This window comes from Leucoraja erinacea, chromosome 5 (genome assembly GCF_028641065.1).
Source record: "Leucoraja erinacea ecotype New England chromosome 5, Leri_hhj_1, whole genome shotgun sequence".
In the NCBI taxonomy this organism is placed as follows: Eukaryota; Metazoa; Chordata; class Chondrichthyes; order Rajiformes; family Rajidae; genus Leucoraja; species Leucoraja erinaceus.
Genome location: NC_073381.1, coordinates 8,446,471 through 8,463,221, shown reverse-complemented (window position 1 = coordinate 8,463,221; position 16,751 = coordinate 8,446,471). Strand labels below are relative to the sequence as shown.

General features: G+C 41.2%; 1 protein-coding gene across 1 annotated transcript in view; it reads right to left on the bottom strand.

Moving 5' to 3' along the window:
• ascc3 (activating signal cointegrator 1 complex subunit 3) overlaps positions 1-16,751 on the bottom strand; it is a 358,193-nt gene that overhangs the window by 256,032 nt on the left and 85,410 nt on the right. Inside the window, exon 12 of the mRNA XM_055634935.1 lies at positions 4,573-4,749. Within this exon, the coding sequence (XP_055490910.1) occupies positions 4,573-4,749 (177 nt within the window). The remainder of the gene's footprint in view (positions 1-4,572; positions 4,750-16,751) is intronic.

Genomic DNA, 16,751 nt, shown 5'->3' with positions numbered 1-16,751 from the left:
CGTTGCAACCATTTGCAGTCTACTGGCTTGATCCACCGACTCTTTGCTGTTGCATACCTTTTCTTTTAGTTTTATACCATTCCTAACGTCACGTGAAGGCCATAGTTGCCTCTTACTCCCCTTAGAATATCTCGAATCTTTCTTCCACTTTGGAATGAAATGATCCTGCATCTTCTGGATTTTGCCCAGAAATTCCTGCCATTGCTGTTCCACCATCATTCCTGCTAGGATCCTTTTCCAGTCGACCTTGGGGTAATCCAGCAGGACAGACAGAGATCCTCTCTCATGCCTTCACAGTTCCCTTTGTTCAACTGCAATACAGACACTTCTGATTTAATGTTATCCCTCTCAAATTGCAGATTCTAAAAGGTATTGAGAGGGGATCTTATAGATTACAAAATTCTTAAGGGGTTGGACCTAGTGCAGGAAGATTCCTTTACCAGGAGTTCCAGCTTATTAAAAATCCTGGAGATGAGACAACACTAAATCCAGAAAGGTGCCAAAGCTGTGCCCATCAGGCTCCACCAGAATACATGGTCTCATCCGTCTGCCTAAAATCAGCCACAATACCTGTCCAAAGAAGTCTCCCATCACCAGTAGCTAAAAACTCGTTATCGAGAGATTGGTCAAGACATCAAGGACTTCTTCCCCAGACTTCGAACCATCAGTCTCTTGCCACCCACCCTGCACCGTAGCACTAACTGCAATCCTACCTCAGCACCAAACTGCAATTTTAGTTCAGCCTTTAATACAATCATCCCGGACATCCTCATTGGAATTTTAGTGTTTAAATGTGATTTCTTTGTGGATTTTAGGTCAGCCTTTAACTACAATCACCCGGACATCCTCTGGTAAAATGGTCACTCTCGGCCTCATTGGATTCGAAAGCAATAAACTGTAGTAATTTCATTGCTGACGACACCTGTGGTCAGGCACAGAATATGCAGCCTACAACCCTGAAGGTATTAGGTGCAAACCTGGCTCCACCAGGAAAACAAAAGAGTGCAGGAGCACAGCACCGAATGTAGTGCCCCTACATTATACAATGTGTGGAAGGGTCAACACTCCGGTTTCTTGACACTCATTTAGCTATGCAACCATTTGCAGTCAGAAGTACTGAGTAGATGATCCACCGATTCTTCCTTCGGAGGTCTCTACCATCACATACACTGCATTACAGCATAGCCCGATTCAAGACAGGGAGAGGCTTCACGGTAACCAAACAGCGCAGGATGGTTGCCCTCTCCCCTCCCTGAAAAGGCCACTGCCCTTAGCAGGGCAAAGAAGATCAAAAGACATCCCACCTGCGTTTGGATCCTAGCTCTATGACAGAAAAGTCAAGTCCCACAACAAGCTGCACACCTAGTCAAGATATTTCAATGCAGCTAAGACACTAGTATATCTCCAGTTGCATTGAATATTCCGCTGTTCACAAACAAAACAAAACCAATCCATTTCAACAAATTATGCAACTTTCAAACAGCAGCAAAATAATGAAAACTGTGTTGCAAATCTTAAGACAACCCCACAACTTTCAGTTGGGTTGGTCAAAATCTGGATTTTCTGACCTAATGTGTTGGAAGGAACTGCTCTCTGCCACAGAGGGTAGCCGGCCAGTTCATTGGCTATATTTAAGACCAAATGTGGCCCTTGTGGCCAAGGGGATCAGAGGGTAAAGAAAAGGCAGGTACGGGATACTGAGTTGGATGATCAGCCATGATCATATTAAATGGCGGTGCAGGCTCGAAGGGCCGAATGGCCTACTCCTGCACCTAATTTCTATGTTTCTATGACCTAACATGTTCTGAAACATAATGGACCAATATCTTAGTACTACCATGAAGATCAATCACCATCAGTTTCACATGGCCAAAGAGATGGGAAATAAAGGAAGACTTGCCAGCAATGCTCACAAAGAAATTTAAATTGAACATGTATCAATGATTTGTTTATTTATGGAACGGTTGCAAAAGGCTAAACAGTGGAAAGTTACTCATCTGAGATTTAAACCCATCTCAATACTTTACTTTTCAAATATTTGCATAATTTACAGTGTTTCCCAAGCACACTAATTTTTCCAGTGGCTGGGCTTTACAGTTGAAGGAAAGCTGCAGTATTATCAACTCAAAAGGGACACATTATATAAACATAAATTGCGATAGCTATCTACTTTTTATTGTATTTCCCTTCATGAAGGGGTGAAGGGGAATGAGACAAAGACAATGTAATGGGCTCAATCCAATTTTTGTGTTTGGTACCAACATATGTTCAATAAAACAGGACACAGTTGCGCATAACTGAAGCAGGAAAAATTAAGCCCAAGGGCTTTCAATGTCACAAATGGATGAGAACAAAGTGACTGAGATATATAATCAGGTTAAAGCTTAGTAATTTGGATAGCATCATTTTAACTTAACATAAGCTTCAGGCATTAGCTCATTCATTTTACATCTGGATATATTGCAAGGGAACTGACATTGTTCTGTCTCTGTGGTTAACTGAGGGTTGATCAACTGCAACTAGAATAGACATTGCATTTCACTTGTCAAGTGAGACACCTGTGTTAATTTTAATGGAGCAATTTTTGCCAAATTACCCTGTATCCAGAGGCAGCAGTCCAACTGAGGCTGTCTGAATTACATAATAAAGACTGATAAAGTATTTGTCCATTCTTTTACATTTCATTGTTACAGAATTGGTGCCAACATTTCAAGAGATATATTTTAGAAGAAAGACTAAAAAGTTTAGTTTAGTTTAGTTTATTGTCACATGTACAGAGGTACAGTGAAAAGGTTTTATCCCGTGTGACCCAGTAACAAGTAATATAAATTAATTAATAACATTTTAAAGAGTATATAGGGAGAGTAAAGCCTAAGGTTGTACAGACACACAATACAAGGCAGCAGAAAATGGTGAGAAATCAGCCAAAAAAGCACACTTCTAAGTCAAATGGTTCCAGACGTTAAGTCTACTCTAAACTCTTAGCGCAGAGCATAGAGTAACAACAAGGTTCTGTTTAACATGAAAACAAATTATAAGATATAATTTGTCAAAAAATGTACAGTTTTTGATCAAATAAATAAGGAACAGATGCTTTTATTGAGGAAACCGGATATCTAGAGGGTAACTGTTATCTATATCTTCCAAACATTTCTGAGGTCTGGTCAAACTACAGTTTGCATTGCTGGGCAGTGGAAAAGGATTTTAAAAAAACAAACTCTGCAAAATTCTCCAAATTCACTGGACGGAATGTGAACCAACTTTAGTGGTTCCTGGGAATCTCTGGCACATGACTGCTCAACATAAAGAATGGTATTGAGATCCTTGAGGTACCTGGGGAATATAGAGGCCCTGTGTGAGCAATGGAAGGAGAAGATCAACGTTTACACTACCTATCCACTACCCGCCAACTTTTTCTGAAAAAGCCGTTTGTTCCAACACAAACCTCCTGCACCACCTCTGAATCCACAAAACTAGAGACAGTGCAAGTCATCCTTGATTGCAAGGGATTGTCCAAGAATAAGGTGGCTCTCACCAGTGACAGTGCCTCTGCGTGCTTCTGGGACTTATGGCTCATTGTTGGTCAGTCATTCAACAAATATCACCAACACTTTTTATTTTTGTCTCTGGGCTTTAGCGCTTACAAATGAATTACTACCATTGTGAAGCGTTCCTTCTCATTACACATTTTTCTATTTAATTCCACAAACTCTGTGCCACAATAGTCCTTCCAGAAGTTGAAGTGGGATCACCACCAGTCACATCTTCCCATCCGCACCCCTTTTGAACCTTCCGCAGAGGCCACTCACTCCACAACGTCTTGATTCATTCATCCAGACTGATTCCTGGGATGTCAGGACTTTCAAATGAAGAAACACTGGATAGACTTGGCTTGTACTTGTTAGAATTTAGAAGATTGAGGGGGGATCTTATAAAAACTTACAAAATTCTTAAGGGGTTGGACAGGCTAAAGGTTGGACAGAACCGAGATGAGAAAAACATTTTTCACACAGAGAGTGGTGAATCTCTGGAATTCTCTGCCACAGAAGGTAGTTGAGGCCAGTTCATTGGCTATATTTAAGAGGGAGTTAGATGTGGCCTTTGTGGCTAAAGGTATCAGGGGGTATGGAGAGAAGGCAGATACAGGATAAAAATGACCAGCCATGATCATAATGAATGGTGGTGCAGGCTCGAAGGGCCGAATGGCCTTCTCCTGCACCTATTTTATATGTTTCTATATTTCTATTCCTTTCCAACCCTAACCACTCCCTCCCCTATATACGTTAATATTTATTTTCTACACAAAAGCAGCACAAATATATGGTTACACAAAAAAGCTGGAGAAACTCAGCGGATGCAGCAGCATCTATGGAGTGAAGGAAATAGGCGACGTTTCGGGCCGAAACCCTTCTTCAGACTGATTCAGCACAAATATATACCTGTTCTAACACTATCCCCCCCCTAACCCTTTCATTCTGGATAGTCTTATAAAATTGCTTCCAAATTCTGAAAATAAATTGTCAGAAACAACCTTTAACCTCATTTTATGTTTACAGGAAACGTTGCCTTTACCTTATTTGATGCTTTTATTCCAATGAACGTCTGGCTTAGAGGTACTGGTCGAAACCGCCCATCAAAGAAGAAAAGTCCAATGAATGGATTCACATGGAGAAAATTGGCCACATCAATATAATTGGGAAGAGTAGCTGACAAACCAAGAATTCTGATCATACTCTGTGTTGATTCAACCTTGAAATAGGAAAACAGAAAAAGATATATATATTAACAATTCCAGCTGATGTCTATTTCTGAGGTAACAGGTGTGTTCAGAATAACTTTTGGTGCACTTCAAATTTAACTGTATCTCCCAAAATTAGCAACAAGTGCATTAATCCTCACATAAATAGCTGCATGCTCTCTAGAAAATTAATATAGGTCACAATCACTTTAATACATTATGTAAAAAAGATGCATGGTGAAGATGGGTTTTAATATTATTGCAACATATATTATGGGTCTGCAATCAAAACAAAATCTGCAGGTTAGTAGGAACCATCTTTAAATGAAATAAAACAACTTTAAGAAACACATTGGTTGAGACTCCTAATAGACAAACAAGACCAATTCTTAACGAGTTGGTCTCCATTTATTGATTTCTTGGATTCATGTGGTGCAACAGTATCGTAAAAATTAAAAGTTTCAGGTATGGGAGAAGGATGACCAAGAATATAAAAAAGCATCTCCGTGTGGCGATGGGATAATCTCCCTCCTGCTTCACTTTCTTACTTATTTATTTTCTTTACTATCTCCTTTTCCCTCTTTTTTTTCACATACACTAGACTTTCCTCTATTGTTTACTATCTCTTTCTTTCTTATCTCTCTCTCTTAAACATTTTTTTTTTAAGTTGTACAGAGAATGTATTATGTTAACATAATTTTGGGAACCTGTAAAAAGGTACCACTGTATTGTACTTACTTCTAATGAATAAAATTAAAAATTAAAAAAAAGAAACACATTGGTAAACGGAGACATGAATTGCTCAGAACTATCTAGTGCCCCACAGTGAGTAACCCGTACCACTCTGGTCAGGTTAAGAATTCCTATTATTTTGTTGCCTGGTTATTTTAAAATCTTGATTTCATTTCATCCAAAAAGCCTATTTTGCATTACATGTATATTTAATCAATGCGTTATATTTATAAATCAGGCTTACAGTCATTGTCTGCCGCTTATTTTACAAGATAATCTATTTCACATCAGTTATTGTCTGAAAGTAGGACACAGAAAATATCTTAATATTTAATTATGTGCAAAAAATTACTTAAAAGTTCCTGTGTGTAAAATATGCACCCAGGTGCACAGAATTCCAGAGATTCGCTTCCTTCTAAGAGCCTTCTATGCATCGCTCCTTCTTCTAAACTCCAAGGAACACAGACCAAATTTAAAGGAATGAGAAGTACGGTAGCATGAATTGAAAACCGGCTAATACATAGGAAACAGTGGGAATAAAAGGAACCTTTTCAGGCTGGAAAGATGTTATGAGTACCCCAGAGATTGATTCAAAGGGAATAGCCGATGTAAGTCTAAAAAGTTCTAAACTTGGGGAACTGGATCTGTGCTCTTCCTTATGCAATTGGATCCTCGACTTTCTCAATAGCAGACTTCAATTAGTTTGAATTGGCCACAACACTTCCTCCTTGATGACCGTGAGGACAGGAGCAGTTCAAAGATGTGTGCTCATTCCCCTGTACTACTCTCCGGACATCCATCATTATGTAGCCAGACACAGTTCCGACCCCATCTTTAAATATGTCGATAATACCACTGTTGTTGAATGAATACCAGGTAATGAAGAGTTAAAGTATAGGAGAGAGAGTGGCAATCACATTAAATGGTGCCAGACACACAAACTTGCTGTCAATGTTAGCAATACCAAGAATCTGATTGTTGACTGCAACAAGGAATCCAACCATTCTACGTAAACAGGACAACGATGGAGCAGTCAACAGCTTCAGCGTGCATATGTATCACTGAAGATCTGTCCTGAGCCCAGCACATGAATGCAATTACAAAGAAAGCTCATCAATTCCTCCACTTCCTTAGAAGATTGAGGAGATTTTATATCTCACTGAAGACTCTATTGAATGTCTACACATGCATGGCACAGAGCATACTGACTGGTTACATCATGGCGTGGAGTGGTGACTCAAACTATCGGGAACAAAGGCAGCTTCAGAAAGCGTAGATATTGCCTGGTCCATTGTGGATACTAATCTCCCACTACTGAAAGGATGTACAGGAAGCTCTGCCTCAAAATATCAGATATCATCATCAAAGGCCCACGTCACCCTGGCTAATCACGCATCTTGTGCGGGCATCAGGAAGAAGGTACAGAAGTCTGAGAACTATTTCACGCAGGTTTAAGAACAGCTTCTTCTCAGCAGCCATCAGGCTCTTGATTCAGTACACAACTCGAACCACAACCCTCCCTCCACCAAGATCTACTATGGACTTTGTTTTTGGTTGCACTACGTACTAGGGTTGTGCACTATTATGGTCTGGCTACCTAGCATTGTTAAATATTAATTTATTGTATTATTACTTACTGTATATGTATGTGCTTATTGTGCTATTGCATTAATGGGCCTGTAAACCTGCAGCAAGTAAAGATTTCATTGTTCTGTTCCGATATATAGATCAAACACTTGACTTTAAAAAAAAAATAATTCAACATTAGCCCTTCTACATTAGTATAAAAATCCTTCCAAAAAAAAATCATCACATTTTTCCCTAATAATCCCTGACAGTTGAAAAGATAAAAAGAAACTGCAGGTGGAATATTTCACCTTGCTGAGAGTCTTTAATATTTTATTTCATTGTTCATGCTTATTCTCTTATTTACTTTATTAATATCTGGCCTATTTTACTGAGTTTGTGCGGAAACTGTTCAAGGAATCTCAACGTTAGAGTCCAATTAGAGATGGGCAGTAAATAGCGAGCCAAGCAGAACCTCCATGCCTGCTCAAGAAACAACGTGCAAATGGATGCAGAAATTTCCACTACAGTGGCTGGGAAGAGTACTCGGGATTTAATTTGACACTTCATTTCACACATCACAGTTAAGTAAAATACTGTAAGTTTACACTTATTTTCTCCTAAAATACGCACTAAAATTAGTTGTAAAACGTTTATATTTCGGAAAGATTTATAACTCAGTAATGGTCATTGAAATTTTAACTGTTTTAAGATTTTTAGTCCATACATATAAAGCACAAACATCATGAATGTAATCAAGTTTAAAAAAACATAAACATCTAGTACATCTAGTTTAAAAAACATTTGAACATAGATTGGATAGGTTTAGAGAGATACGGGCCAAACACAGGCAGGTGGGACTAGTGTAGATGGGGTATGCTGGTCGGCTTGGGCAGGTTGGGCCGAAGGGCCTGTTTCTACCTTGAATGACTATGACTGTACATACAATAAAGCAATCTAAAATCTTAGTTCATTCTTCCAGAACCTCAAGTTAATATGGCCAATATTATTCACATTTTATCTAAAAACTGGAACTGGTGCTGAATAATTTCACCGGGCCCTTTTCAACCACGATTACCATAATTTCCACACCAGTTTAAAAAAATCTAATTATTTTCATTTTGAAGGTTTTTTCCCTATTGAAGAGTAAAAGACTGGCAATAGTTCAAATATCCATCGAATGAATATGTAATTTTAAAATAAATTTCCAGCAATTAACCACCTAACTATTTGTTACTCACTATAATTACTCACCTTGCTGAGAAACTTTAATATTTTCTTTCATTGTTCATGCTTATTCTCGTATTTACTTTGATAATACCTGGCCTCATTTACTGAGTTTGTGTGGAAACTGTTCAAGGAATCACAACCTCAGAGACCAATTAGAGATGGGCAGTAAATAGCTAGCCAAGCAGAACCTCCATGCCTGCTCAATAAACGACATGCGAATGTATAAGTAATGGATAATTCAGATCTCTGATAAAAATGTGCACACTAGACTGGGCTTTGTGACCTGGTACATGGACAGGCAAATATGTAACCACAGCAATAATGAAAATGATAGTGAAGGACAAGATGTTTTTTTTGTGACAATAAATGGCCAAAATAAATTTGCAAATCCTACATTTAAGTCCACATTTTGCTGGGCATACATGGGAGAACTACTACAGGTATATTCCAGCAACTTTTTATTACTTAACCCAAACTGCACATCTCAATATTCCTTCCAGTTCTTATTCACTGCAGCAATCATAATCTGAATTCTTAGTCCTCCATGCAATGGCAGGAGGTTGAAAATGGTTGCAACACAAATGGGGGATGGGCGTGCAGAATGGAAATGGTGGGGAAGGGAAATCAAAGAGCAGTATCCTTGCAAAAGAACACAGCATGGAACGGAAGACAGACATCAGAATGAATTAACAAGGGTGGGTTAAAGAACTCCGGCATCAAACTGAATGGCACAGGAGGGAAAGGTTGCTTTCTTGAATTCGGGCACATGGAGGGAAAAAAGGTGGATCCAAGGGGCATAAGGTCATAAGGGATAGGAGTAGAATGAGGCCATTCAGCCCATCAAGTCTTCTCCCCCATTCTATCATGACTGATGTCTCTCCCTCCTCACCCCATTCTCCTGTCTTCTCCCCATAACCTCTGACACCTGTCCTAATAAAAAATCTAGCTATCTCTGCCTTAAAAATATCCACTGACTTGGCCTCTACAGCCTTCTGTGGCAAAGAATTCCACAGATTCACCATGCTCCGAATTTCTTCTCATCGCCTGCATAAAAGAACGTCCTTTAATTCTGAGGCTATGACCTCTAGTCCTAGACTCTCCCATTAGTGGAAACATCCTCTCCACATCCACTCTACCCAAGCCTTACATTATTCTGTATGTTTCAATGAGAATTCCCCCCTCATTCTTCTAAACTGCAGCGAGTACAGGCCCAGTGCCGACAAAAGCTCATCATAGGTTAACCTACTCATTCCTGGGACCATTCTTATAAACCTCCTCTGGACCCTCTCCACAGCCAGCACATCCTCAGATATGGTGCCCAAATCTGCTCACAATCAGGGGGATGATGCTGAACGCTAAAAGGCTGTTTCGACCATAATCTGACCACAGACATGGATCTGAGGAAGGACATTATTGCCATAGAGGGAGTGCAGAGACGGTTCACCAGACTGATTCCTGGGATGTCAGGACTGTCTTATGAAGAAAGACTGGATAGACTTGGTTTATACTCTCTAGAATTTAGAAGATGAGAGGGGATCTTATAGAAACTTACAAAAGAAGGCCTTAAGGGGTTGGACAGGCTAGATGCAGGAAGATTGTTCCCACCAGATTAGGGAAGTCCAGGAGAAGGGGTCACAGCTTAAGGATAAAGGGGAAATCCTTTAAAACCAAGATGAGAAGAACTTTTTTCACACAGAGAGTGGTGAATCTCTGGAACTCTCTGCCACAGAGGGAAGTTGAGGCCAGTTCATTGGCTATATTTAAGAGGGAGTTAGATGTGGCCCTTGTGGCTAAGGGGATCAGAGGGTATGGAGAGAAGGCAGGTACGGGATACTGAGTTGGAGGATCAGACATGATCATATTGAATGGCGGTGCAGGCTCGAAGGGCCGAATGGCCTACTCCTGCACCTAATTTCTATGTTTCTATGTTTCTATAAGGAGGAGATATAGAAATAATTAAAACCATTTGATTATATTTATTAATTTAAATGCAAAACTGCATGGTATACAACAGAATGATGAAAATGCTGGATTCCACTGTCAAATAATCTCTTTGAAATAGATAATTATGGTCAAATTTCAACTCAGAACTTTAATGTAAGGTTTAATGTATAGGAGTTAAAATTGTACAAGGCATTGGTGAGACCAATTCTGGAGTATGGTGTACAATTTTGGTCGCCTAATTATAGGAAGGATGTCAACAAAATAGAGAGAGTACAGAGGAGATTTACTAGAATGTTGCCTGGGTTTCAGCAACTAAGTTACAGAAAAAGGTTGAACAAGTTAGGGCTTTATTCTTTGGAGCACAGAAGGTTAAGGGGGGACTTGTTAGAGGTCTTTAAAATGATGAGTGGGATAGACAGAGTTGACGTGGATAAGCATTTCCCACTGAGAGTAGGGAAGATTCAAACAAGGGGACACAACTTGAGAATTAAGGGACAGAAGTTTAGGGGTAACATGAGGGGGAACTTCTTTACTCAGAGAGTGGTGGCTGTGTGGAATGAGCTTCCAGTGAAGGTGGTGGAGGCAGGCTCGTTTTTATCATTTAAAAATAAATTGGATAGTTATATGGACGAGAAAGGAATGGAGAGTTATGGTCTGAGCGCAGGTATCTGGGACTAGGGGAGAATACGTGTTCGGCACGGACTAGAAGGGTCGAGATGGCCTGTTTCCGTGCTGTAATTGTTATATGGTTATATATGGTATAAAGAAATAAATTATCTGCAGTATTCAGTTAGGTGAGATTTAACACACCGTTAATAAAATACTAATCAGAAGTAATTTGTTTTTAAGTAGTTCATGGAAATGCTAAATGCATTTTTCAATCACAATGTAGAAATGCCATCACAATTTGGAAGAGAGTAAAACATATTATTTCAATATCAATGATAGGTAGATACTCATGGATCAAAAATGTTGGTATTCAGCTACAGTAAAAAGGCTGTAAAATACAATCAGTAAGTTTAGAAATAGGTCACATCAGTTAATCGCCACTAATCTGAATTTTTTCGAGCTCAGCAAATGAATGGATAAAGGTCATATCATGAGCCTAAATATTTTTTAAAGCATTGGGAATATTTCAAGTGGTTTTTAAACCTTAGACCTAGAATAAATGGCAAGTAAAGGGCCTGTCCCACCAGCATGCGATAACATGTGTCTAGCGCGACCAAACGTGGACGCTTGAGGCGTACGGCCTCACGGGGCCGGTCCCACTTCGATCGGCGGAGGCATATGGAGTTGTCGGGGGCTGGTCCTGACATCGTGCGGGGCTCCAAAAATCTTGCACTGTCCGAAAATCCCACGCGACAACGGCCTGTCGGCCCGCAGCCGCATTGAGGCCGTACGCAACGCCTTGTCGGGCGTACGCAGTCTCAACGTCGTACGCATCATGTTGACGCCGTACGCAACACATCATCTTGACGGCGTACGCCAAGCACGTGGCGTTGCGCGATGACGGCACCGCCCGTCGTGCCGTTGCGTGATGACGTCACCACCCGACGCCGTGCGACATCCAAATTCAGTCGGCCCATCTCCTGCCCAGCTGATTGGTGAGTATAATGTTGGGACCAGCCCCGCACAACTCCATACGACTCCGCGGTTCAAATTGGGACCGGCCCTGCGAGGCTGTTCGCCTCAATCCACCACGTTTGGTCGCGCTAGACGCATGCAATCGCATGCTGGTGGGACTGGCCCTTAAGTTAGCCATATTGACAACTGCCTAAGGGCTATTCTGCACTCCTATTCTAGAATCTCTGCTGTTTTGTGTCAATTTAGTATTCTAGATCACTGGTTTATAACATCTGATCTGTGGGCCACAGATAGAGCCTCATTCAGAGTGCTCCCATCTGTTTCCCAAGGCACTGTGAGGTGATGCTGCTGCATCATACCTCCTGTAACCTAGGTAGGGTGAGGAGTCTGCACACTCTCTGTGACCACAATATTCTGCAAAGAACATTTACCAACTTGAAGGACAGACAAAGTAATGCCTTCTGCATTAATTGAAGACCAAACTATTCACTGAAATGACAATGCAATCGTGCACGAATGGATAACATGTCTTGTGATCAAACATAGAAACATAGAAACATAGAAATTAGGTGCAGGAGTAGGCCATTCGGCCCTTCGAGCCTGCACCGCCATTCAATATGATCATGGCTGATCATCCAACTCAGTTTCCCGTATCTGCCTTCTCTCCATACCCTCTGATCCCCTTTAGCCACAAGGGCCACATCTAACTCCCTCTTAATTATAGCCAATGAACTGGCCTCAACTACCCTCTGTGGCAGAGAGTTCCAGAGATTCACCACTCTCTGTGTGAAAAAAGTTCTTCTCATCTCGGTTTTAAAAGATTTCCCCCTTATCCTTAAGCTGTGACCCCTTGTCCTGGACTTCCCCAACATCGGGAACAATCTTCCTGCATCTAGCCTGTCCAACCCCTTAATACGAATTTTGTAAGTTTCTATAAGATCCCCTCTCAATCTCCTAAATTCTAGAGAGTATAAACCAAGTCTATCCAGTCTTTCTTCATAAGACAGTCCTGACATCCCTGGAAACAGTCTGGTGAACCGTCTCTGCACTCCCTCTATGGCAATAATGTCCTTCCTCAGATTTGGAGACCAAAACTGTACGCAATACTCCAGGTGTGGTCTCACCAAGACCCTGTACAACTGCAGTAGAACCTCCCTGCTCCTATACTCAAATCCTTTTGCAATGAAAGCTAACATACCATTCGCTTTACCTACTGCCTGCTGCACCTGCATGCCTACCTTCAATGACTGGTGTACCATGACACCCAGGTCTCGCTGCATCTCCCCCTTTCCCAACGACCACCATTTAGATAATAGTCTGCTTTCCCGTTTTTGCCACCAAAATGGATAACCTCACATTTATCCACATTATACTGCAAGAATATACTGCAAATACCAGAAGTGCAAGCAATGTCCTTCTAGTCCACACACAAGATTAGAAGTTGTTCAGCCAGAGATGAACACACTTCTCAGCATCTGTATACAATGGTGTCGGTCCTGCGCTTTTTGTGCGTGGTGGTGGAAAGATTGGTGAAAACAGGGCCGCGACGTGAACGCTCTTTTCTTGACCCCAATGACCAATGAGGTAGCACATCTACAGATGTGGATAAAGACCAACTGGGCTGTGGGCCGAGGAGCTTTATTCCAGTTTCGTGACCCAAGTCACAGAACTACATGAAATTTTCACATATTGCGTAAAAAAAACCATATAAATCACCCCTGAAACTCGTCATGAACAAGACGTACATTTTTATTATATTAGAGAAAAACCGGAAAAACTTTGGGTATTTTTAGTCCAATCAATGCACGTTTAACACGTCTGCCAGTTGGCCAATCACACGCTTTGTTTCAGGCTAGCATACATCATAGCTGAGAGGGCTTCACTGATGCCTGTTTTACTGGAGATTCCGATGAAGGTTCTTTGTCGTGGAAACTTGCAGCAGGGTAATTGAATTTAGTGAGAAAAGCATTAAGAAGTCTGAAAAATGTGCAGCTAAGTGGATAGAAGTGGAAGAAAGTATTGAAAGCAAAATCCCTGCTGAGCACAAAGTTGTGAAACTGAAACTTTGTGAATCAACTCCAACTGAAAGGTAAGATCTAAAGTCTGAATTTATGAAAATTAATCTGTATGGACTTTAATTAATTTAATTGCACCCTTTATAATGTGAAAACATGAGATTTGGAGATTGTACATTCATTCACTCACACACTCACTCATTCATCACTCACTCATTCACTCACTCTCACTCATTCACTCACTCATTCATTCATTCATTCATGAAGTTGAGGGCCTAAACTATATTTATCAATAACAAGGCAAATTAAAAATTTTCCCTAATGCCAGCTTGTTGTAGAGCAATAAGTCTTAATCATCTAATCTTGGAGCTGCCTGCGATAACTTACCGGTAAAAGGTGCTCCAATCTTTCGGCAATGACAAGTTATGACTTCCTTCTCAATTATATTTCATCTAAATCTGTGGAAAATTTAATGTAGTTTGGTGACTTGGGTCACGAAAACTGATTTCTAGACATATTTTTGATGCCCGGCTCACAGCCTAAACGTGTATTACAATCAATGTTGCATCAACACCTTTGAACTCATTCTCTCTATAACATAATCATCAGCTCACCTTTATAATTTTTTTTAAATTACTGATCCAATCATTTGATTGGTGAATATACATTCAGCCCAGAACATATGGGTCATTCATATGAAGCAACTGATGGCTGTGTTCTTGATGCTGGAATTGACAGCAGCTGAACTAATTTCAAAACAGATCTTAAAAGTAATTATTTGTAAAAGTAGCACTTTGTAAAAGTTTAGTTCAGTTTAGTTTAGAACTACAGCCCACTGAGTCTGCACCGACCAACAATCACACCGCACACTAGTTCTATCTGAGACTCTAGGGACAATTTACAGAAGCCAATTATCCCCAAAAAAACCCACATGTCTGTGGGATATGGGAGGAAACCGGAGCACCCGGAGAAAACCAAAGCGGTCACAGGGACAACTAGCAACCTCCACACAGGCAGCACCCAAAGTCAGAATTGAATCTGGGTCTCTGGTGCAGTAAGGCAGCAACTGTACTGCTGCACCACTGTGCTGCCCAAAAGTGGGATGAGTATTGTTAGCATTTGCGGAAGACATAATACAACTTCACTGTAGCTATAAAATTACAAGGCCTAGTTACCTCTTGTCATAAATCACAAACTTATACTTAAGAGAAATATATATTTTTAAAACTAAGGTCTCACACAGGACTAGAGATAGATGGTGCGGGGCATTGAGGAGTGAAGATTCTACAAGAAACTGTGAGACCTAGCATCCGGTAGGCGGCGCGGCTCTGGCCAGCAGCGGCCTCTGCAGTCTGTCTGCGTTTTTATTATTTTCTGTCTGTGTTTTAATGTAGTTTTTGTTATTTTTTTGTTCCCCGTGGTGTGTGGGGGGGGGCCGCCGGGTCCCGACAGGGGGGGGGGAACTTTTTAAATCTCTCCCTGCACTGGAGACCGACCTTTTCTCGTTGCGGGTTTCCCGTTGTCGTTGAGGCCGCAACGAGGAGCGGCCTCCAACAGGAAGAAGCCGGGGACTCTGGTGCTACTCACCGTTGCCGTCGCGGAGCTGGCCGAGTCCGGAGCGGCTGGAGCGGTGGAGGAGCGCTGATGCTGCTGCTGCTGCTGCTGCTACCGGAGAGTCGGGGGCTCCAACGGCAGGTCTGCGGACAGCGGTGCCGGGAGCCCGCGGGCTCCCTGGGTTGGGACCGCCGCTTTTCGGGGTAAAAGTTTAGTGCAACGGCGAATTCTCCCGCCAACAATCAGTTGCGGGGTCTGAAGGGCTCCTGGAGACAATTTACAGAATCACTGCCCCGCGCGGCTCGACATGTCTGTGGGCGGGACTTTGCGGAGCACGCCGGGGGCTCCAACACCAAGACCAACGGTGTGCGACCACAGCACCACCCGGCGAATGGCTTTAATGGCCGCGGGCAGCAACAATCGCCACTCGCCAGCCGGGGGCTTTGACTTTGCACTCTGACATCGGGGGGGGGGGGGGGGGACTGTAGCATAAAAATTAGAGATAAGTTTTTTTTGTCATCCATCATAGCTATGTGATGGATGTTAATGTAAAATGTAATTATGTTGTGTCTGGGGTCTATTTGTGTGTAATGTATGGCTGCAGAAACGGCATTTCGTTTGGACCTCTAGGGGTCCAAATGACAATTAAATTGACTCTTGATTTGTGTCTTAAAACATGACTAAATATCAGTACACAGTTAAATAAATAAATAAAGTAAAACTGTTTGTGACCCTCAGAAATGGTTTGGATTGCAGATTTAGCAAAAAAGTTCTGCTTTGATGTTCTCCATGCTGTTATTGATTCCAAAATGTACAAATGAAAACCATGAAGAACAGAATGTTCCGTTTGCACATTTTGACAGTGGAAAACTTCTCTAAAAAATTCCCTAGTCAATTTTTGAAATTCAGTTAGGATTGGTCACAGCCATGATTTCTAGACACTTTGCACAAGTTCCCTTCGCACACAGCAAGTATAAATGGTGTACAAATAGATCTAAACCAGGTAAGAAAATGGTCACAACAAATTTGCGTGATTTATAGAAAAAACAATTCATTTTGGAAGAAGAAATAGCAAACACAAAAGCTATGCAAGAGTATGATCATTATTGAAGGTCTTGAATGTGTAGCATTGTCAACAAACTTAATAACCTACAAAAGTATGGAGGGGGATCAGAGAACAAAGTATATTAGCCCTGTAAAGATTAGAACCAGGGCTGCATGGCAGAAAAAGTTTGGGTGTATGATTCAATAATTTTACAATGATCCATCTCTGTTACGATTGATTTACTTGAGGAAATACTAACATAAATGTGGTTTATACCAAAACACTTAAGTATAGCTCAATTTAATACTGATAAATGTCATTTAGCTGGCACAATTCTCACCCT